The 24,011-nt window shown below is 39.6% G+C and overlaps 1 protein-coding gene across 1 annotated transcript in view; it reads right to left on the reverse strand.

The window, feature by feature from the left end:
• SKAP1 (src kinase associated phosphoprotein 1) overlaps positions 1–24,011 on the reverse strand; it is a 376,479-nt gene that overhangs the window by 305,902 nt on the left and 46,566 nt on the right. The window contains exon 3 of the mRNA XM_043962576.1: positions 6,242–6,267. Within this exon, the coding sequence (XP_043818511.1) occupies positions 6,242–6,267 (26 nt within the window). The remainder of the gene's footprint in view (positions 1–6,241; positions 6,268–24,011) is intronic.

A 24,011-nucleotide genomic window follows, 5' to 3' on the forward strand; every position in this document is an offset into this window, starting at 1 on the left:
CTAAAGGGGCTGGCTTTTATTGTGCCATGAACCCCTTGGGCAATGTGGTGTAGCCCATGGACCCCCCCTCAAAACAAATGAATAAAATAAAATACAAAGGATTACAGAGGAAACCAGTTTGATCGAAATATAGTTATAAGAGAAAAGTTCACCAGGCCCAAGGAAAGAACCCCTGACCTAGAAGAAGGCCTCCAAACCATAGGGTACATTTTCCACAAAAGAATCTATGGAAGGACCAAGATAACAAAGGACAAAGACATAGTAACAGGCTATAATCAACACTACTGGAGGAAGTACCCAAACCAATGAAGTCACAGGAGGAAACTGGGACTCAGGGTGGTTAAGTGAGCTGCCCATCTGGCCCATAGTTCTAGAGCCAAGACTAGATTCTAGGCCTTTGGACTTCTAATGCAGTGCCCCTTCTAGTGTATCTGCCTCTAATGTAAGCAAGTATTACTGGACTATGGAAATGTATTATTGGTTGTATTTTCATTCTGTTTTTAATTAAATTCATACTTGAAAACAGCATGATTTATTTTAGACCTTGTGCCTGGGGGGGTATAGGAGGGAGTTAATGCTAATTCACATGAAATTATTTATTATTAACAATAGATTTTATACTAGATACATTTCACAGTGGAAACTACATCTTTACTCATAAAATTACAAGACCATGGTGGCTCCATTCACCCACCAGTGATTTTCCTAAAACACAGGTACTATCATGTCTCTCCCCTCCCCTCCATACCAACCCCCCACTCCATAAGCTCCAGTGGCTCCCTATAGCCCAAGGTTCAACCACAAAAGGCTGTTTGGCATTCAAAGCCCTTCTTAACCTACCTCCTTCCTCCCTTTCTCCCTACCACACACTCTTTGACTTGGTATACCAGCCTCCTGGTTGTTCTGTGAACAAGGTATTTCATCTCCTGACTCCCGGCATTTTCACCTGCTGTCCCCATGCCTGGAATACCCTCACTCCTGAACTCACCTACTGAATTCCCCAGCTTGCCTTTCCCATGTCCTCTTATTTCTAGTGTCTTCTCTATGTTAATTATTTCCTATTTTTCTAGTATGTAGCTTGTTCTCTATATATTTGTTTGCATGTTGTATCCCCCATTGAACTGTAAGCACCCTGAGAGCAGGGCTGTCTTTTGCTTCGTTTTGTCTCCCCGGTGCTTAGCACAGTGCCTAGCACATAATGGTGCTTGATAAAACCTTATAGATTGATAATTATTAATCCACTTTACAAAGAGGAAACTTGAGGCGAAGAGAGAATACCATAAGGAGTTAGTATTTGACCAAAGAATACAATTGGCATCTTGACCTCTAGCCATCTGCTCCAAAAAGTCAACCATTGCTTCTGTAACATTTGATGAACTAAAATGGTAAAACTAACATGGCAGATATTTCAGTACATGGCCTTCATAACTTAAAAAATATGGCATTTAGGGGCAGCTAGATGATGCAGTGGTAAAGTAGCGGCCCTGGATTCAGGAGTACCTGAGTTCAAATCCAACCTCAGACACTTGACACTTACTAGCTGTGTGACCCTGGTCAAGTCACTTAACCCTCATTGCCCTGCAAAAAAAAAAACAAAAACAAAACCAAAAAAATATGGCATTTAAAGGAGAAAAACACTTGTAAAGCATTGGGGGGCAGCTAGGTGGCACAGTGGACAAAGCACTGGCCTTGGATTCAGGAGGACCTGAGTTCAAATCCAGCCTCAGACACTTGACACTTAACTAGCTGTGTGACCCTGGGTAAGTCACTTAACCCTCATCACCCTGCCACCCCCAAACAACAACAACAAACAAACAAACAAACAAACAAGCATTGGGAGCTGGATGAGCACCTAAGGTTAATTCAACACGCCTGTATTAAGCACTGATCATTTGCCAGGCAATGTGCTAAGTGCTGAGGATACAGAAGCTCTCCTCTTATTAAAAACAAAAATCCCTGTGTCTTCCAACTGTATCTGACCTAAATGATAGAAGCTCCCACTTCTCCCAGCATTGTATATTAAGGACAAGAGCTTATCAGGCTATTAAAAGACAAATACATCATTCAATAAGGGAGATGATAAGCTGATCAGAAAACTTAGAGGATCACAGAATGTAAGCGCTAGGACATATATTAGAGAACCTATGGTCTAACTCCCTAATTTTATAGTAGAAACTGAGACCCAGAGAGAAGAAATGATTTGCCCCCAGAATTATAAAGTTAGTAAGTATCACTATTGGGATTTGAACTCAGGTCCTCTGACTAGATTTACTGCTCTTTATGCCATACCATGGTACCTTACATGGAACAATGTTAAAGAAAAAAGATGCTACGCTTCTCTCTCCAAAATATTAAACCCATTAGAGCCATTCCCCCACCATAAGAAGGCAGGGTTGGAATGGAATGCTGGGCCAGACCTGAGAATCCGTCTCCCTCACTGTGTATTTGAGACCATTTCCCAAGCATACTTTGTCAGATCATAGGATTTTGACAAGGTAAGTTTATTATAGATTACTTAGTCCAACTCCTTTTTATAGAAGAAGAAACTGAGAACCACAGAGAAGTGACCTGACCAAGGACCAAAAGGGAGTAGGCAACAGAAGTGGGGTCAAAGCCTAGCCCTCTGAACTCCAATCCAATTCTCATTTCTTTGCACTGACCATCTTCCCCTTCATCTGCACTGCCTTCCTTCCTCCCTCACCAAGACCGCAGGTCCTGCTTCCAGTCCAGCCTTCACGGACATCATCCAACAACTCCTGTGGAGCAGAGACCAGCCATCCCTTCCGACTATCCAGCCATACACAGGGCAGGCAAACCAACCTGATGAAGCAGCAAGGCACCTTGAGGGAGGAGACAAGAGATAGCAAGCATGTCCCAGGAAAGCTAGGCCAGCACCATCTCCCCACAACCACAGGAGACTTGGAAAAGAAAGTCTTTGCCATCAAAGTCCCAGGCACTGTCACGTGGTTCAACATGTGAACCCGGTGTGACTTTGTCGGTGGGAATGAGTTTCAAGAAGAGGCATTATTAACATCTGCTTTGCTTCTGCTTCCTAAGGACCATGGGACTTTTCCATCTGACTCGCAGCTGAAAACTTCCTATGTGCTGCCTCCTCCAGTAGAATATGAGCTCCTTGAGAAATAGACTGTCCTTCTTTTCTATCTATAACCCAGAGCTTAGCACAATGCTTTACACTTAGTAAGGGCTTTCGAAATGCTTCTTTCACTCCTTCACATCTGGAATAATTCCCTTTCCAAGTGTCAGAGTAGTAAGAATCAGAGAAGGAGAGGGTGTGAAGAAGAGGGTGGCATGGCTGTGCTTTCCCCCTTACCTTCCCAGATGTTTTTCATGTGTGCAGTTAAACCAGTCCTACAAGGAAGGCGACTGGATGTAGGGAGCCCTGTTGAGGCTCTTACTCTCCCCAGGGATCCCTGGAAGTGGTTGATGATACGTGATCAGAAGAGCAATGAACTCAGAGCCAGAAGCCACGAATGCGAACCACAACTCCACTAGTTACTACTTGTGTGACCTTGGACAAGTTACTTCCTCACCTATAAAAAGAAGATGAGCCTACACTCTTGAAGGCCCCTTCTAGTTCTAATTCCCAAAGTCCTAAGATCCAAGACTATTTCCTTTCCACTCATCCAACCCTGGTTTAGTCATGTGTCCTAACGGACAAAGCTCAGCCAAACAAACAGCTAATTAACAAACACATTCTCTCTCCTCCTCCACAGGGAGGTCAGGAAAGCAGTTTAAAAAATCATATGGTCTAGCAAAGAATCCTTGACACTATCAAGAAGCCTTTCCTCTTGAGTAAGAGTTCAACCTCAGGCCTCCTGTCATTCCCTCCTCATCCCCATCCTAACATTAACCACTCTTGCAGCATTGTTGTAATACTGCTGCCAGCTGCTCTCTTTCCCCATTTCCCCCATCCCCTCTCCAAGCCTGCTCTTCCCATAATTTTATTTTAGAGTTCTCTCAAAGCACCCCATCTTGATCTGTTGCTACTTTCATAGATCACTGGTTCTTGAAGCCCTAAGTCAGCTAAAGACCACTGAACAGAGAAAGAAGGGAAAGCCCAAAAATGAAAACAGAGGACCTTGACAACAGGGGGACAACAGGTAGGGGGGTTTTGTTCCTCATGTTCCTTCCCGGATGAAGAGAGATTTTTTTTTTATCACACATGCAGAATAATTCCCACAAAGCAGATGTACTTCACTTTCCAAATAAACTATCTCTGCTTTGCCCATTATTTCCCTTCCTCCCGTTTTGCTTTCTAGGAAAGGGGTTTGCAGTAATATCTTCTTTGTGAAGTGACATACAAGCACATCAGCACTGAGCAATGATCCAGGCAAAGCTTGTTTTTTGTTTCATACAACTCATGCATTTAAACCTTTATGTCCCCGTGGTGTGTTCTATTTAACACCCAAAATTATTTTCTCCCAACACATTGTTAGTACCAGATTCCCAACACCAGTCATATTCTTTCAGGGGAGGGAATTCTATTTAAAGGTCTATGCACTTCAGATAGGCCACATCTGAATACTGCTACACATAGAGTTTTGTTTTATTTTTCTTTGTTTGGGGTTAGTATAGGTGTGTATATGTACACATATATCTATGTATATATTCATATTTGTATGTATATAATATATACTAAATAAATTTTATTTCTACACACACAGTTGAGCTACATGGACATTTCCTTGAATAATGTATTTTGGGTTTCAAAAAGCAAACTTGTCTGTCCTGTCCCTATGTATTATTCTGTATCTTTCAAATTGTGATTGGAGCTAGAAATGCTTCCTGAAAGCCAAACATACAGTCATGTCACCTGACTATAGCCCCTGACTACAAAACACAGTAATGCTAAGCTTCAAGATTCCAAGAAGTAGAGGAATAATCAAATGGAATTCTCTCTTCTTTAAGGTCTCCAGCCGGTCGGTCATGGGCTTGAAACTAATTGATCTGTATCTAAAACAAACCATCCTGTAGGAGAGTAAAGATTTTTTAATAACATCAAAATTATGACTCATGGCATTTGGACTGTTTTATGGAAGTGATATTTAGTTGTTGGATGCCTAGGCAGCAGGACACAATGAAATGTAGAAAGAGCTAACGAAAAATTGCCAGGTCGGTGCAAAAAAAAAAAAAAAAGGGAAAAGAAAAGAAAGAAATCTCTTTGATCCTATTTGCAATTCTGATCAAAAACACTTCAAGATGAGGATCAAACATCCTCTCTATATAAGTAAATGAAGATCTGATATTAAAGTATATATATTTTTAAGAAAACATTTCCAGCCATCCCAGCTAAGGTACTTAAATAAGTAAACATAGGTAAACTTTATGAAGAGCGTGAAAAACTGAGCATGAACTCTTTCCAAAAAAAAAAAAAAAATCCAATTTTGAACCTTTTTATGTGTTCTACCGCTTTCCTTTTTTTAATTTTGTACACAGCTGTCTGTTGTACTTTCTCGAATGATGCCAGATGCTGGGTTCATCAACCAAACGCAGGAAAACAATGGTTTGGAAGCAATTAGAAGCATCGAGGCTGCACCGAGGCTCCTATTAAAATGTGATAACGCTGTTCTAGTGGGAATTTCAACGCTGCCGCATTTCTGACATTTCTGTGCTGCCAGACAGACAAGATGTGTGGAAGCGCACAGTGATCGAGGAGGTAACACACTGGAATTTATTTCTGGAGCAAATGAAGGATTAGCTGGCTTGGAACACTCACAAGGCTTTTATCATGGCCCCTGCTTCCATCTTGTTTGAATGCCAGTGGATCCTTCCATTTTCATCAGTCACTTGAGGTGCAAAAAAAAAAGTGTATTTTCCTGTTTCACGAAAACAATCCAGCAACAATTCACTCAGAAGGCAGAAGCATCAGGGCCTCCTGTTGCTAATAAGCAGGAGTTCCTAGCAGGGTTATGGTTGATTAGGCACACCACTAACATCCAGGAGATCCTAAGATTCAGAGACAGAAGGGACCTTGGAGATCGCTTAATCTAACACTTTCATTTTACAAAAGAGAAAACTGAGCTCCCCCTCCCCAAACCAGGGATTGGAGGAACCAGGATGTAAAATGGTTAATACTCCACCAAATTTCCCCTGAAAACTAGTTAATGCTATTTAGTAGGGGAGCCTGTCTAAATAAGATAGAGGAACCTTAGAACTAGAAACCAGTACCCAATCTACCAGCCACACTAAGAGAATAAAGTCACTGTTAGATGAGACTCACCTCGTGGCTGGAAATCCAAGTGATATCTGAAATACAAAGAAGAGAATGAAGATAAGTGGGGTTTTTTGACTCAATAATTTTTTTCTTAATCTGCGTTGACAATATGCAACTGTAGAATTTGGACCAAAGAGATTTGTCTGATAGTCGGAGAATGGCTAAAATGGCCGTTTAAGCAAAGACCATTCAGTGTAGTAGGAAAAAACACACAACAACAACATTGAAATTAGGGTCAGGACAGAAAACTGCCTGCTGACAATACTTCAAGTTGTGTGACCGACCATGGGCAAGTCATTCACCTCTCTGAGCCTCAATTTTCTCATTTTTAAAACAAGGCAAATAAGAGCTGTGGCATTTACCTCCCCTCATGAGAATATATGTAAAGTGAAGTGTAAACCTATACTATAGTATGGTACTATTTGTACTATATAAACATCCCCAAGTAGTAATAGTGGTGGCAATGGTGGCAGCAGTGGTGGCAGTGATAACAGCAACAGCAGGAGGAGGAGTAATAGTAGTGGTGATAGTAGTAGCAATATACCCATTAGGGAAACATCAAGGGCTTTCAATGGAATCTAACAGATACATGAGTCTCAGGGGAGGTCTGGGTTCAAATCCTGCCTCTGACCCTTTTACCAAGCTACATGACCACGAACAAATCTTTTAATCCACTCTCACATTCAGGTACTCTTTTAGAATATAAATTAGAGACTGGATACAGATATGTGATTCTCAGATATTTTAAGTTTAATTTGAGCCTCAGTAATTCCTTCTATTCCAAAGTATGGTTTTTCACTCTTGGAAGTATAACGTTAAGGCTACACACGATCTGAGAGATCATCTAATTCAACTTCACTTATTTTGTGTAAATGTCAAGTGAATTATTTGTTAAGAACTTTCTACCAAAAATTACAATGTGGAGCTTGCTTGTTGGAATTGATTTTTTAAAAAAGCAACACCTTAGGTTTTCTCAAGTTCAGGACTAAGAAAAAAATTTAAATTTACCATTTCTCTTTAGTGTTTCTGTTTAGCTGATTCCTTTAAAGGTATTTATCCAATGTGTACTCAAAGGTTCTCATTCCAAGATTCTAACACAAAAATAGTATTTTTCAGACTATTTTTGTCTCAATCCCTTTACACTCTTAAAAATTTTTGAGGATCTCCCAAAGAGCTTTTGTTCATGTAGGTGAGACTCAGTACTATTATGAAGATAGCTTGACCTCACAAATCCCTTTAAAGAATCTCAGGGATCCCCGGGGTCCCCAACCACTATTTGAGAACCTCTAATACAAAACAATAGGGTCAATTATTCTAATGTTTTTTACTTCTCTGCAGTGTTTGACATTGTTGACCATTCCCTGCTCTTGGATACTCTATTCTTCCTGGGTTTCTGTGCTAATTTTCTCTTGTGGACCTCCTCCTCCCTATTTGACCATTTCTTCTTGGTCTTTGTCTTCATTTCCTGCACCTATGCAGGGGTGGATCCCATGGCTTTGTTCTGAATCCTCCCTTCTCTCTCAGTGGTCAAACATCTATTAGACCTGAATGTCCCCTAAGCATCACAAAGATCACACTGAAAAATCTGCTTGAAGAAAACACACAGAGAAAAACATGCACACATATGTGCAAGAAGACTTTGTTTTGTTCCAACTAAGGGCCTCTGAGAATTTTATATAATGCTCCTGTATATAACTACCTTGATACTTAAAGGACCTATGGTCTCATAAATGTAAATATTTCTCACAGTGGTACAGATGACAACTCATAGACATATTCTCATCTTTTATGTCTACTGACCATGGCTTCCCATAAATCCTCCACAGAAGTTCCACCAAATCTGCTACGGGCCTTTCTGTACCTCTCTTGATATTGCTTGGGTACCAGTGAAGCACACAGGATATCATTTATCCTTTGCTCTCATAACATGACTGCCCACCTCTGTTTCTGGTTGTACATTTCTTTGATGATATCTTTTATGCCACTTTTTTGGGGGTGTCACATTTCCTCATTGGAGATATGCTGCATCTTATTTCCACGCAACATGTGTCTCTCCATTGCCCTTTTGGTGACCTGCAATTTTAATTCTTTGGAGACTGAGGTATTCCATGATTCTCAGCCATATGGTAGACAACTAACACATCTTTAATCTCCTCTTTGAACTTTCTGCTAGAATGTGAAAATAAAGCCATCTTTCCTCTGCAACATAAATAATAACAACTCACATTTTGCTTTCCCCACAACTCCAGTGAGATAGGTAATCAATCAATCAATAAGCATTTATTAAGCATCTATTATGTACCATGCATTCTGCTAGGTGCTAGGGATACACAGACAAAAATGAAGTCCTTGCTCTCAAAAACCTTAAGAAGACAGTCTAAGTATTATCATATCTGTTCTACAGATGTTCAAGAGGCAGAACAGCACTATCTATAGAGAGCTGCCCTCAAAACCAAGAAGCCCTGGCTTTAAGTCCTGCTATCGACATATACTTACTGTGTGATCCTGGTCAAGTCCCTTTATTTCTCAGTTCTCTAGGCAACTCTCTAGCTGTACTAGTAGGAGCTTCCTCATCTGAGAGTTCTCTATATCAATGAAATCACAGGTTCATTCCCCCATATACAGATGAGGAAACTGAGGCACAGACAGAGTAAAGTGGCTTGCTCAATATTGTACCATTACTTGCAAAACAAAATGTTTGGGGCTCAATTTTGAAAGTAAACCCAGGGGGGCAGCAAGGTGACGCAGTGGATAAAGCACTGGCTCTGGATTCAGGAGTACCTGAGTTCAAATCCGGCCTCACACACTTAAGTCACTTAACCCCCATTGCCCTGCAAAAAACAAAAACAAAACGAAAGTAAACCCAGAAGAGAGAGAGAGAGAGAGAGAGAGAGAGAGAGAGAGAGAGAGAGAGAGAGAGAGAGAGAGAGAGAATATGAATGAGAATGAATATGCGTTGGAACCATTTGGAAACGATCATTTCTGCACTCAATCAAAACAATTTACCTTCCCATGTTTCCTAGGCAACTGCTGTGGAAAGGTGATATTCCACATCACATATTCTACAGAATGCGTAGTTCTGAAACTTTAGGTTTGCATTACATATAAGATAAAGCTTGGTATTTGTGTTGTCTTATTAACTAAACTAAAAATCATTTTCCACTGTGAGAGATTAAGGGAAGGGAACATAACATTTAAAACTAAACCCCCAATCCTTAGAAAGTAAGTCACACTGGTCTTAATGAACATTCAAGGCTAGAATCCAGAACCTTGCAAAAAGATATCAAGATAAAAAAGAGAAAGCTTCTAATACCCTCAAATTAAAAAAAAAACAAAACCAAAACCACATCAAATTCTAAGTCAATTCTTTTCCTAAAAACATATGTCATCAAAGAGCTTGCCTTAATATTTTTCTCTTCACTCCAAATGCATTGCTAATACCACTAATATGCACACACATACACACACACACACACATACCTCAAAAACCCTGATATCAGCTGTCCTCTGAACATGTGACTGCCAGCATTATGACATTCTTCTAGGTTTCAAATAAAATAATTTTAAAATTCTTGACCCCCATTACAGTTAATGGAGAGACAGTTTAAGGTTTTCCAGGCTACTGATCTTATCTATCTGCTTATTTAAGGATTCATAACACAACATAGTCATGACTACAGAATAAGCTTCATACATTAGAATGATTCCAACAAAAACCAGTAAAACTGGGAAAAGAGCCTACCTACCACACCCTTTAAAATGCCCAGTCAGCATTCCATCCTATGTAGTCTGGACTACATAACCTGAGACAAGAAAAAGGAAACTTACTGTGATGACCTCTCGTTCATCCAAAAATGAGTTTTAGGGAAGGATGAGAGTACAATAATGAAGATGTAGAGAGAATATGAATGCTTCAGTTACCCAGAAGGGTGAGAGAATGCTCTGTTCTAAATAAGGTGGTTTTCCAGACAACTGAAGGTCAGTTCTTTAAATTGTGACATTTTATTTAAAGAGTTTCTTATTGGAAACCTCTGTAAGATGTATCATGCACTTGTCAGCCTTAGTAAAAATAATCAATTGGCCATAATTTAATCTCCCCTTGATGACTAAGGGTCATACTTATAAACATCAATCATTATCTTGAGCTGATGCTCTGTGATTATTGTCTTAAAAAACAGGAACTTACATTTATATAAGCATTTAAGACACACCTACCCTCCTGCCTTGTGAAGCAGGTAAAACAGGTATTATCTCATCTCTATTTTATAGAAGAGAAAACAGGCTCAGGGGCAGCTAGGTGGTGCTGTGGATAGAGCATTGGCCCTGGATTCAGGAGGACCTAAATTCAAATCTGGCTTCAGACACTTGACACTTATTAGCTGTGTGACCCTGGGCAAGTTACTTAACCCTTATTGCCCTGCAAAAAAAAAATGCATCTGTTAAATGCCAAGGCTACTTGTGGATGATAATTGTGTTGATTACATCAAATCCTAAGATACTGCACACCCTCCTGCAAAAGATCTACAATCACTCAAAAGAGTTTGGCCTGTCCATCCACATAGGGATGACCAAATGGATGAGGAATGTCTATTGCCAAGTATCAACATGCATCCCAATGACATTCCCATAAAAGTTATCCAACATGATGTCCATCTGAGATGGATAAAACAGACAGACAATGAGCTGGGCCCAAAGTTGAAAAGGAGAAGGGATTGCTGGATTGCTTTTGGGAAATTACAAAGTACTTGTACTGACACCAAGCATCTAATAACAACAGAGGTCCATCTTTTCAATACAAATACTTTGTCATTTTGCCAGTGTTGATAACTGGCAGCAACACAGAGAACACCACTGCCTCAGAAGGACCAAGGATGATCTTCACACAGAAGGCAATGGAAAGACTCATGGTGGGTATAAGCAGCTACAACCTTTAACCAACAAGGAACTATGAAGAACAGGAGTGGGAGACGTCATCAAGATAGTATATGACAGGAAGAGAAGATGAGCTTTAAACATAGCAAGAATGAAGCATGACATGTACACAGAAAGAGTGCTCCTCTGGTGCTCTAACAATGTTGAGAGAAAACAACCCAGAATGATGGGTGGATACCCTGTGACAAACTTTTGGAAGAACACTGACAAGTGGAATACAGGATAGACAGGCATAAATGGGTAGGTATGTTTTTCTAGGAGTTAGGCTGTGAAAGAGAGGAGCAAAATTGGACAACAGCTTCATGGGGCAGCAGGGTTTAATTAGGGTTTTTAAGGGTAGGGAAGGCTTGAAGAAATCTGTTAGTGGTAGGGAAGGAACCAGTAGAAAGAGAATGAATGAAGATTAGAGAGGAAAGCCGACCATGGAAGCAATCTGTTGGAGAAGACAGAAGGGACAGGGCAAGGATACATGTTGGGGAGCCAGCTTTGTCAAGGAGAAGGATTGGAGTATAAGCAGAGAGAGTAGGAGATCATAGTTTTGAGGTATAGAGAAGGAAAAGGAGGATGCTCATGGAGAATTGCTCTATTTTCTCAGGAAAGTAAAGATGAAGTCTTTGACTAAGAGGATGGAGAAGGAGGCCTCAGGAGAGGAATTTTGGAATGACCTCTGTGGAGGTGGATAGAAAATCAAGATCACAGTATGACTGGTGGCACAGCCAGAGCTAGTAGAGCCCAGCTCTTCCATTTCTAAGTCAAGGGCTCGCTTTGCTCTTCCATTCTGCCTCCAGGGACTGACAGCTGCACTTAAATGTTCCTAAGCTGTCAAGCTATACTAGTGAGGATTTCTTCTCTCTCTTCTCTCATACCCATCTCTGGTTTTGGGTATCATTTCTCATCATGGGAGAAACCAACTCTTTCTTCTCTGATCCTGGGTATATCGTTCAAATTAAAATTGAAACTACCCTTTTAGCAGTCACACCCTGACCCCCAACTTGGTCAAGGCACACTTTGGATTCTGTGCTCAGAGAAATTATTTTGATTGGCTATGCCTCCTTGCTGGGGATACAGTCTACTCCCGGTTCTTCTTAGCTATGTCTCTCTAATCATCTTCATTTTGATCTTTCTGAAGAGCTAATTAGCTTAGCTTCTCTAACATAGATCAGCCCACCATGGGTTCTTCCTTTATATCTTTAATGGATTCTGCTCTAATATTTCCAAATTCTCTTATAACTACCTCCCAACACTACCACTGGTGGCCCAAAACTCTTGTCTAGAATCAGCACAATACACACACACATACAAACACATACACACACACACACTTTAGGAATCACCTCCCTAGGCTCTTACCATCCTGTCATTGTTTTTTAAACATTAAACAAAAATCATGGTAGCTCATTTACAACTCATTTACCATTAGGCCTCTTTTCTCTCAATTATATTTCATACTCAACTATACATAGGCTTCTTCATATTCAATTATACTTCTGGTCCCTTGAAGACTAGAGCTAGTCTCAAATCTACATAAGAATTTGGAAGGAAGAGGGCAGCTATGTGGTGTAGTGGACAAAACATCGGCCCTGGATTCAGGAGGACCCGAGTTCAAATCCAGTCTCAGACATTTGACAATTACTAGCTATGTGACTCTGGGAAAATCACTTAACCCTCATTGCCCTGCCAAAAAAAAATTTGGAAGGAAGAGAGATTTTATTATAAGCCCATTTTCATCTTCAAATTAATTTTCCAAAAAATCTAATCACACAAAAGAATAACCCTTCCATCCTTACAACCCATAGTTAAGAACTGAACTGGGCCGTAAGTTTTTAATGTTAAGATTAACATCTGAGTGTTGTCCCAATATTAAAACTATGGCCTCCTTAAAGAACTCCTGACCCAGAGCTGGCAAAATTGAGAACAAAGAAGGTGTCTTCAGTGACCCAATGATGGAGCAGAGCTTCAGCAGGAAGCACAAAGGACTATTAGCAAACTTCAATATTGACCTTGGTGGTGGCTATGAGGCAGATATGAATAGAGGTTGCCTTGTAACCAAGGAAATAATTGAACTGTGCTAACAGTCTAAATGCTACATACATTTTCTAGAGTCCCACTCTTTAAAAAAAAAAATGTTGTTTTGATTTTCCTTAAAAGATTTCACTTCCCTATGATATGCTCTCTGTTTCTCTGTTACTTTTTCCCTTCACACACACACACACACACACACTCTCATAGAGGAACACTCCTTTATAACAAGGAAGTATAGTTAAAGCAAAACAACCATGTTATCCATGTCTCACAATATTCCTCTTATACCACTAGTCTACTACCTAAGCTGAGAGACAGGAGGCATGCTTTGCTGTCTGCATTTGCTATTTACTCACTGCATTCATCAGAAATTTTCCAAAATGTTGTTTCCTAAAAAAATAAATAAAAATAAAACATTGTTTCCTTTATATTACTGTCCTTATGTAAACTGTGCTCCTGGTTCTGATTACTTTGATCTGCATCAGTTGATAAAAATCTTCCAAAGTTTCTCTGAAATGAATCTTGCCATTTCTTATAGTGCAATAATACTATTATACTATTATAATATAATGTAATTATATATAATTATAATATTATAATAATTATATTCCTTTTGTATAATTTGTCCAGGCATTTCTCAATTGATGGGCCTTACTTTCCTTCTAATTCTTTGCTACTACACAAAGTGCTACTATAAATATTTGTGTATATAGATGGGTTTTCTCTATGTTTTTATTCTCCTTAGGGTAAATGCCTGGTAGTGGTATAGCTGGGTCAAAGGGCAGAGGTGTGTGTGTGTGTGTGTGTGTGTGTGTGTGTGTGTGTAACTTTTCTAGTCAGTATTGTTTTTTAAAGCAAGCAACTCCATTCTTGACTAGATCTATAGATCAAGGTAGAGAAGAGCTCTGGGTCCATATGTTATGGAAGGGTGGGGGAGTGTGTCCAAAGGTGAATAGGAACAGACTGCGGGCATGGGAAGATACCAGGAATGGGAAAAGATCTCCATCTGGTGGATTTTACCAGTGGTGGGATCAAAGAACTGGGACCCAGGTATCTAGGCCTTAGACTTGGAAAGTAACGGATGGGAAGGTCCTAGAACTGGGTACAACACTCTTCTGACTATCACATTCTTTCACTTCCATCAGAAGTAGAAGATGAAGCCCTTGGCTTCAAGGGGCTTACATTCTAGTCGGGGAGATAAGACATATACATGGAGGCCACTATCAAAATAAGGCAGTAATGTGATAAGTGCCAAATGAGCCAGACAAATAATAATTGTGTAAACCATGTGTCAAAGAGAACTATGTCATGAAGGACCCAGATTTTCTTTCTTTTTTTTTTTTCTCTTTTCAGGGCAATGAGGGTTAAGTGACTTGCCCAGGGTCACACAGCCAGTTAAGTGTCAAGTGACTAAGGCTGGATTTGAACTCAGGTCCTCCTGAATCCAAGGTCAGTACTTTATCCACTGCGCCACCTAGCTGCCCCCCCAGATTATTATTATTTTGTGAGGCAATTGGGGTTAAGTGACTTGCCCAGGGTCACACAGCTAGTAAGTGTTAAGTGTCTGAGGCTGGATTTGAACTCAGGTCCTCCTGACTCCAGGGCCGGTGCTCTATCCACTGTGCCACCTAGTTGCCCCGCCCCAGATTATTTTTTAAGGAGTGTGACACTTCTGTTAGCTTGAACTTCCCTCTTCCACACAGATCTGGAATATCTACTCTAATGGATTCCCCACTAGGCTCTTTCCCACTTGCAAATACCTTGTCTATAATAAGTTTTACTCATTCATTCAATCAAGCACTTATTAAGCACCATGCCTGGCATTCGGTACTATGGATACAAAGATAAAAATGCAACAGTCCCTGCCTTCAAGGAGATTACATTCTATTAAGCATAGCAAGCTTGCCTACATATTTACACTAACAATGATCCACCTAGAGGCAGCTATATGGTGCAATGGATGGTGTAGTGGATAGGCGGCTGGGACTGGAATCAGGAAGACCTGATTTCAAATCTGAATTTGGATACTTACTAGCTATGTGACTGTACAAGTCATTCAACCTCTGCCTCAGTTTCCTCAAGTAAAAAGTGGAGATAATAATAGCATCTATTTTCCAGGGTTGTTGTGAGGTTAAAATGAGATAATATTTGTAAAGTCCTTCATATAGTGTCTGGTACATAGTAGATACCTGATAAATGCTTGTTTTCTTCCTTCCTTTCCTTTGTGGTTCCTAAGCCCAGAGTTTCTGGCTGAATCATCTTTTCATCCTAGGGTATAGTGCCTGTTACATTGCCCAGCAATGAGTGTCTTGAGCTTTTAGAAATTCTGAAGGATAGGAAACCAGGGACCTGTTTTCCAATGCTTGTTTTGAAATCTTAGAGCCCATTAAGGAAACTGTGATTTCATCTCATGATTTATTTAGTGTTACAAGGTTTATTTCTATTAAATGTTTTATTAGGAACTTAACATTAAACACCAATAAAACAACTATAATTGATAACTATTTACATTTAAATTGATTTTATTTCAATGCATAAAAATCATAAAAGTATAAACTTTTAGTTTTTCTCTCTAGATACCCATTAGAATTTCCTTCCATTCTTTCTCATTCGTTTTTCTTCAAGTCCCCACAGTAGAGTGTAAGATCCTTGAGGGCAAAGACTATTCCATTTCTGTCCAAGTATCCCCAGTACCAAGCATAGTGATTACAGTTTTACAGCAAAGCTTCCGAAGTTATACCAAGTCATCAATGAAAATAGGGTGAAGGGAAGTTGGGTTCCCGTCCTGAGGTCATTTCACCTTGAGAGGATTCTCTGTGCATCTGGAGAGGGATACATCTCTTTCTCATATGAACATCTTAATTTGGAGGCTAGGGTATTTACCAATGATACATAGTTCAGAGAAGGGAGGAATCATTTTAGTCAGGGGTAATCAATCAAATTTTCATGGAACAAGTAAGACTTGAAATTGAATGGTGAGTAATAATCAGACAGTCAAAGATGAGGCTATTCTATACAAAGGGAAAAGTGAATAGGAAGGTGATGAGGGATGATTGGTAAGGTATGTTTGTCAGGCAATGAAAGATCCCATTGTAGGGTTCTGCTTTGAATATGCTATTATATTATTCAAAACCTTTCAATGGTTCCCCACTGCCCAGAAAATTAAGTCCATATTCTGTAGTCTGGAATTCAAGGATTTCTGTAATCTGACCTCTACCCTGGTTTCTAACCTCTTCTGCTCCCCTAATTCAAATTATCCACATCATCAAAATTAGTCTATTCATGCCCACAATGTGCCCTAAGTTTTTGCTCATGACATTTCCTTGCTTTGAAGCTCTCTCCCTTTCACCCCTACCCCATCTGAACCTATTGAAATTCTATCCATCTGTGGCATCTAGGTGTTGCAGTGGATAAAGCACTGGCCCTGGATTCAGGAGGATGTGAGTTTAAATCCAGCCTCAGACACTTGACCCTTACTAGCTGTGTGACCCTGGACATGTCACTTAACCTTCATTGCCCTGTGGGAAAAAAGAAAAGAAATTCTATCCATCTTTCTTATGGCATTATTTGGAGGTTTAGGGAGTGATTGTGTCAGGAGCTCCAAGCGCCTCTATCCATCTTTCAAGACCCAGGTGAAATCTACCTCCTTCATGAAGCCTTGTCTGATTAGTCCAGTCTAAATTGATCTCCATCTGCCCAACCCTTACAGAATGTATTATTTATATAATTTATATGGCACTTACACCATCCGTCTCACATTTTACTTCTGTACAACCATGTCTTGAGTTACCCTGACATGCTGGATTCAGAGTTAGTGGGCAAGAACCATTGGGTTCAAGTTCTGACTGTGTGACCCTGACCAAGCTATTTAACCCTTCAATGCTCTCTAATATGTCTCTAAGACACAAACCTTCTGCATTGATAGAGGAAGTTCCTCACCCAGAAGTCCCTAAAGCAATGGAATCAGAGGTCCTGTCCTTATTTCCATCCCTATGTTCATGTCTTACTGTACTAGAAGGGTCTTGGTTTGAACAGATGGGTCTTTGCACACTTTTACTCTATAAATATTTGTTGAATAGATTACTTTATTCATGAGTGATTATTTCTTGAAATGAAAATGAAACTGGAAAAGGAAATGGGAGATGGGAGAAGCAAGCATGCAATGCCACACCAAGGAGTTTGGACAACTTCCTGTGGCCAGTAGGGAGTCATTGAAAGGTTTCTGAATTGGGAAAGGGATATGATCAAAGCAGTGCGTTGGGAGGATTAATCTGGCACCAATATGCTGGAGGGTTTGGAGCCGGAAGAGATTGGAGGCCATTTGGAGACAACTGAAAAAGTCTAAGCGTGACACGATAAGAGCCTGAACTAGGGTAGTAAAGGATGAAAGAGACATGATGAAGGGCTTGGTGAGTGATTGGATATGAGGGCTGGGGAGGAGGAGGAGTCAAAGATGATTCCAAAGTTCTGAGTAGTGAGATTGATATGACCATGGCCAGGAACTGGAAAGCCAGGCAGAGCAGTCAAAAAGAATGTGCCTGTGTAATCATTACTCATACTTGGAGGATTTTGCTGTTTACTTCAGGTTCCGGGCTGCTTCTGGGTGATAGTATATGCAGAATATTTCATAGTCTGAAACTAGAGACTGCCAGAGCTTGAAGGGACCTTGTTCTTCTATGCTGGGTTTTTTAGACTAGACCTTTAGTTATAGAATAAATGACAGCCATAAAGTCAACCCTGAATTCTTCATGTTATAGGAAGAGAATGGAGGCATTAATCATTTAGAACAGTAAATAATCCTCCTGAAATATTTTTTTCTTCTTAACTTTAAAATGCAGTAAAACATCCATGTTCACTGTACTCTGTGCCTGACCCAGACCCTCTAATTTCAATCATATCTTCATAGATACCACTGGGTCATGGAAGGTGAGGAGGATGCCACTATTCCACAAAACAGATCATTTTGTTAGGTAGATAGAGTTTGGCAGATAGTGTGTTATATAGATATTGTTATGCCAGCCATAAAGGTGGGCTGTTGTATAGGAAAAACCTCTCTAGCCAAACTGTTCTGTTTGGCTTGGAAAGCCTTTTGCAATCTTGTTCCAGTCTAGCTTCCCATTACTTTCCTTTAAAGTTCCAGTCCAATGGGCCTGTTTCCTGATCCTCATACAGCACATTCTATCACCCATCTCTGACCTTTGGACAGACTTATTCCCTTTGACTAGACTGTACTTCCTCCCCATCTTTATGTCATAGAACCTCTAGCTTCCTTCAAGCTCTAGGAAGCCTTTCTTGATTCTTCCAGTTGCTGATTCCTCCCCAGAATTACTTTCTATATGTTTTGTAATTAATTTTTCTGTACTCATACTATTTCCTCCCACACCCCAATAGAACATAAACTCCTTGAAGGCAGAGAGTTTCATTTTTGTCTTGATATCACCAGCCATATTCTGGCTTAATAAATTCTTGTGGAAGGAAGGAAGGAAGGAAGGAAGGAAGGAAGGAAGGAAGGAAGGAAGGAAGGAAGGAAGGAAGGAAGGAAGGAAGGAAGAATGGATCCAGAGAACTGGGTTTTAAAGTTGACTTTTCTGACTAGTGATCTTGAGTTTCCCTTTCTGGGCCTGTTTCCTTATCTATAAAATGGAAGTCTGGGCTAAGATCTCTTTCAACCCTAACATTCTATGAATCCATTGACATCTAGTACAAATGCCTTATTTGCAAGAGAAAAAGCTAAGGAATAAATACATAATAATTTTCAAAGTTTCATGTTGCTAAGTTACATTGTTAATCTTGTAGACTCAAAAAGTGTTTTAACTAGGTCTTTGCAAGAATAAGAAACTTTGGGGTAAATATTTTAATTCACTAGGGACCAATCAAGTACCATTATCCCATCTTTGCATTTGTCTTTGCATTCCAAAGTCCTGGGACATAGTAGACACTTAATAAAAACTTATTGACTGAATGATTTAACTTACCCCTAGGATGCCCTCCTTTAAATAACGTTGTTCAGTTTATAAGAAGTTTTATGTGGATTTTTAAAAAAATTATATTTTATTTTCAAATCCACATTTTCTCCCTCCTATCTCCCTCCCCCTAAATAAGAAAGCAAGATAAACAAAATACCAGTTGTAAATATGCTTAGTCAAGCAAAACATGTCTTCCCAAAATATATCCATCTCTACTCAGAGTGTATTACTTCTCTATCAGGAGGTGGGTAGGGTGTTTCATCACCAATCATCTAAAATTGTGGCTGGTTATTGTGTTGAGCGGCATTCCTAGGTCTTTCAAAATTTTTTATCTTTTCAATATTGCTATCATTGTATAACCTGTTCTTCTGCTTCTTCTGATTTCACATTGTATCAGTTTATACAAATTTTTCCAGGTTTCTCTGACCCAATTTCTATTATCATTTCTTACAGAACAAGTGTTCCATCACACACATATAACATAACTTGTTCAGCCATTCCCCAATGGATAGGTACTCCCCTCAGTTTCCTATCCTTTGCTATTACAAAAAGAGCTGATTATATATATATGGGACCTTTTTCCTCTCTTTTTGAACTCTTTAAGTGTAAAGACCTGGTAATGCTATTAGTGGTTCAAAAGGTATACACAGTTTAATGGTTTGGGGGGAACAATTCCAAATTGCTTTCTAGAACAAGTGGGCTAGTTCACATATCCACCAATTGTGCATTTATGTACCTGTTTTCCTATAGTCCCCGCAGGATTTGTCATTTTCCTTTTTGTCATCTTTGCCAATCTGAGTATCAAGTGGGTATGAGATGGAACCTGAGTTGTTTTAATTTGTATTTCTCTAATTATTAGTGATTTACAGCATTTTTCACATGGTATCAAGAGCTTGGATCTCTTCCTCTGAAAATTGCCTGTTCAAATCCCTTAACTTATCAATTGGAGGAATGGCTCATAGTCTTACAAATTTTAATCAGTTACCTATAAAACTTAGAAATGAGACTTTTTTCAGAAAAATTTGCTGCAAGTTTTTTTCTCACTCAGTTCCTTCTCTTCTGGTTTTAGCTGCATTGGGGTTTTTGTGTACAAAAACTTTAAAAATTTTGCATAATCAAAATTGTTTATTTTCCCTTCTGTGATCCTCTCTATCACCTTGTTTCACTTTAATGTGGATTTTTTAAGATGAAAGGAACCTTAGAGATCATGTAATCCAATTCTTTCTTTTTTAAAGATGAGGAGTGATCAGGGGAAGCAATAAAAATCAACATCAATATACATTCTATATCATTTATCTCTGAATTGTTCTCATAAAGGCAAGGAATGGAAAGAAATGGAAAGTGAGAGTAAGAATGAACCTAAGAAATGGGAAGAGGGTGAGAAAGCTCAAGAGAGATAAGAAAGAAAAGAAGGAATCAGTTTACAAAAGAAATGAAAAAGGGAAGGGAGAGATGTGGGAGAAAGAAAAATCCAGAGCTAGAATGGAGAGAACAGAAGATATAGGATGGCAGTTAGAATATCTGAGATAGGATGGTAGTCAGAGAGCTTAAGAAATGGAACTGTTGGGGAGCTTAAGAGGTGGCATGAGGGGAGGGGAAATGCTTAAGAGATAGGTTTAAGCCTGGGCAAGTCACTTAACCCTCATTGCTCTGCAAAAAGAGAGAGAGAGAGAGAGAGAGAGAGAGAGAGGTTTAGGGAAAGAACTTAAGAGATGGGATGAGAAAGAGGGAATTTAAGAGAAAGGATGGGGGCAGCTAGGTGGCACAGCAGTTAAAGCACTGGCCCTGGATTCAGGAGGACCTGAGTTCAAATCTGGCCTCAGATACTTGACCCTTACTAGCTGTGTGACCCTGGGCAAGTCACTTAACCCTCATTGCCCAGAAAAACAACAACAGAGAAAGGATGAAGGAAGATGCCACAGATGCTAAATCAAACCTATTGTCCAAATAAAGAAATTTTTTAGAGCTTAGCTTCAAAGGCCAGTCATAACATGACCTATTCATCAACAAAAAAAGCACTTCAAATGATACAACCCTATACACAGGCAAGAATGTTGTATGTAAATACAATCAATTTGCTTCCTCATTAAAAGCTTTCATGAAGAAAATGATTTAACACAAATGCTAAAGCAACTGACACAGATTAATTGGAAAATAACAACAGAACCCTGATTAAAGACATAATATTTATTTCAGTCAGTCACACCAGACCAAAATCAGATAGGAGAAAAATGGAATCTAGAAAAATAAAGGTTTCAACTTTGGACCAACTACAGAAGGCATCTTCTAGTATGGAAATAGTCCTAAGACTCCAGCTAACCTCTGGAATGCTCCCTTCCAGCTAATAACTGAAATAGGCTTTGGGGGTTCGGGGACCAGAACTCTGATTTCCTTACGACTCCAACTGGAAAGCTCCCTCTCCCGATGCAAATCAGAACCTGCTCTTCAATGTATATAATCTTAGAAAGTTCCCTGAGGCACTGAAAGGTTAAGTGATTTGCAGTCACACAGCCAGTATGTCAGAGGTCCTAACTTGAACCCAGGTCTTCCTGGCTTTGAGGCCCACTACACCACACACTGCCTCTTCATAACTGAAATGTTCACAGAAATTCTGAAATTACAGTTTACTAAATGTTGAAACTTTAATGGACCTTATTTTAGCCAGTTTCATCAATTCACTTCTTTCAAATGATCAATCAATCAACATTTATTAAGTGTCTACTCTGTGGAAGGCACTGTGCTAAGCACTAAGGATGCAAAGAAAGGTAAAAGACAATCCTTGATCTCAAGAAGCTCACAGTCTCATGGATCACTTTCATCCTTATTTTACCCTTAAAAAAAAAACTTCATAAGATATTAGTACCAGATGATATCGTTTGTAGATTATCTCAGTCTAGGCAAGAAGACTCTGTGTGTGTGTGTGTGTGTGTGTGAGAGAGAGAGAGAGAGAGAGAGAGAGAGAGAGAGAGAGAGAGAGAGAGAGATCCCTTGGGCAGCTGGTGAAGCTTATGGACCCTGCCCTCAATGAGCTTACACTCTTTTGGAGGAAACAACACGTACACAGATAAACAAATGTAAACTTTAAGCAGAGTACAAAGAGATAAGAATAGGGCCTGGGCTTATAATTTCATTTTTGTAGGGAATTCCTGGGTGAGACTATTCTATACCAAAGCAGGTCAGCACTTTCTCTGCAACTTATATCCTTAGAGAATTTCCTAAAGCATTGAGAAGTTAAGTGGGTCACAAAGTCAGCTTGTATCAGGGCAAGACTTGAACCCAGGTCTTCCTGACATTAAGGCCCAATCTCTATCCAATACCTCACAGAGTACATACATGAAGTAATTGGGGGAGGGGATTAAGTTAGGCTTCCTAGAACAAGTGGCACTTGTGCTGAGCATTGATGGAAACTAGAGATGCTTTAGGGTTGAAGAGACAGAGGAGGTATTGCATTTAAGATGTGAGGAAAGCTTGTTTGAAGACACAAAGAATGGAGATACCACGTCCTGGATGAGGAACAGGAATCAGACCAGTTTGGCTGGAATTTAGAGTATGCCAAAAAGAGTAATATGGAATACCCATTATTATGTAGCAATACAATAATAATAGCTGGCATTTATATGGTGCTTTAAAGTTTGCAAAGCACTACACGTTAACTCATTTGATCCTTACAATAATCTGGTAAGGTAGGTGCTATTATTATCCCCTTTTTTCAGATGAGGAAACTGAGGCTGAGAGATGCTTGGGGTCACACAGCTAAAAAGTTCCTAAGGTAGGATTTGAATTCAGCTTTTTCTTGACTCCACTCTGCTCCATCCACAGTACCACCTAGCTGCCCTTATAAAACTATAAAGGTAGATTGGAGCCAAATTGTGAAGGACTTTTTTATTGAAAAGCTTGTATTTTAATCTAGAGGAAATAGGGGGCCCTAGGGCTTCCTGAGTGATCTAAATAAACTAGTAGATACATACCACAAACTGGTCAGTCATGGGCCTGTGGTGTCCAGCCAAGCTCCACCTACCTGTACTTAGCACCAAGTATCTGAAATGCTTGTTTGAGATCTACCCAGACCACAGATATGGGGGCCAGGTCCCAAACTGGCCTATTTTAAATATTCCCAGGCTAGGGGGAGGGGTTGTGGCTGGAAGTTGCTAGAACATCTCCCACTTTGTAACTAATATGTCAGATCAGCTGCCACCTTGATTATTATCTCTCAGGGATTGCTATTATAAAACCAAATGTGTTCCCTATTCCAAGAAATTTTTATTGCAGCCCTCCAATGTAATAAAATCACATTTAAGAATATGGTGAACCTTTTTAATTTAATATGAAGAAAAGTTGATAACGATGATGAAATTCCTACTCAAAATAAGTCACCAAACACATCTGCAAAGTAGCTATAGTTAATTTTACACTTGGAAAAAATAGCTTTAAGGTCCCAAGAAAAACAATGACAAATGATTCACTGAACATAATTCTGCCCCAACAACAACACAGCTTCTATCCAATGGGTGACAATATTCTCCAGCAAGATAATAAGCAGCTAACCTTCTCTGGTTATTCAAAGCCCTTTTAGGTAAAAGGTAAAGTCAGTTCCAGTTCGTAGGTATTTAGGAGTGAATAGAATGAATTTACATGCTGAGAAGTACAGAAAAGCAGCAAGAATTCAAACCGAAATATACCTGGAAATGAACTGATAGGGAAATAGAGATCTTGAAACAGTAGGAAATTAATTACTTAGAGATACGAGGGGAAATGTTAGTAGTAGTCTTCCTGAAAAACCAGCCAAGTGACCTTGGAAATATTTTAAATGTAGGTCTGGAGGTAGCAAAGACTGTCTTGCTTCTGTTCTTACATTC

The sequence above is a fragment of the Dromiciops gliroides genome, chromosome 4, assembly GCF_019393635.1.
Source record: "Dromiciops gliroides isolate mDroGli1 chromosome 4, mDroGli1.pri, whole genome shotgun sequence".
Taxonomy (NCBI): domain Eukaryota; kingdom Metazoa; phylum Chordata; class Mammalia; order Microbiotheria; family Microbiotheriidae; genus Dromiciops; species Dromiciops gliroides.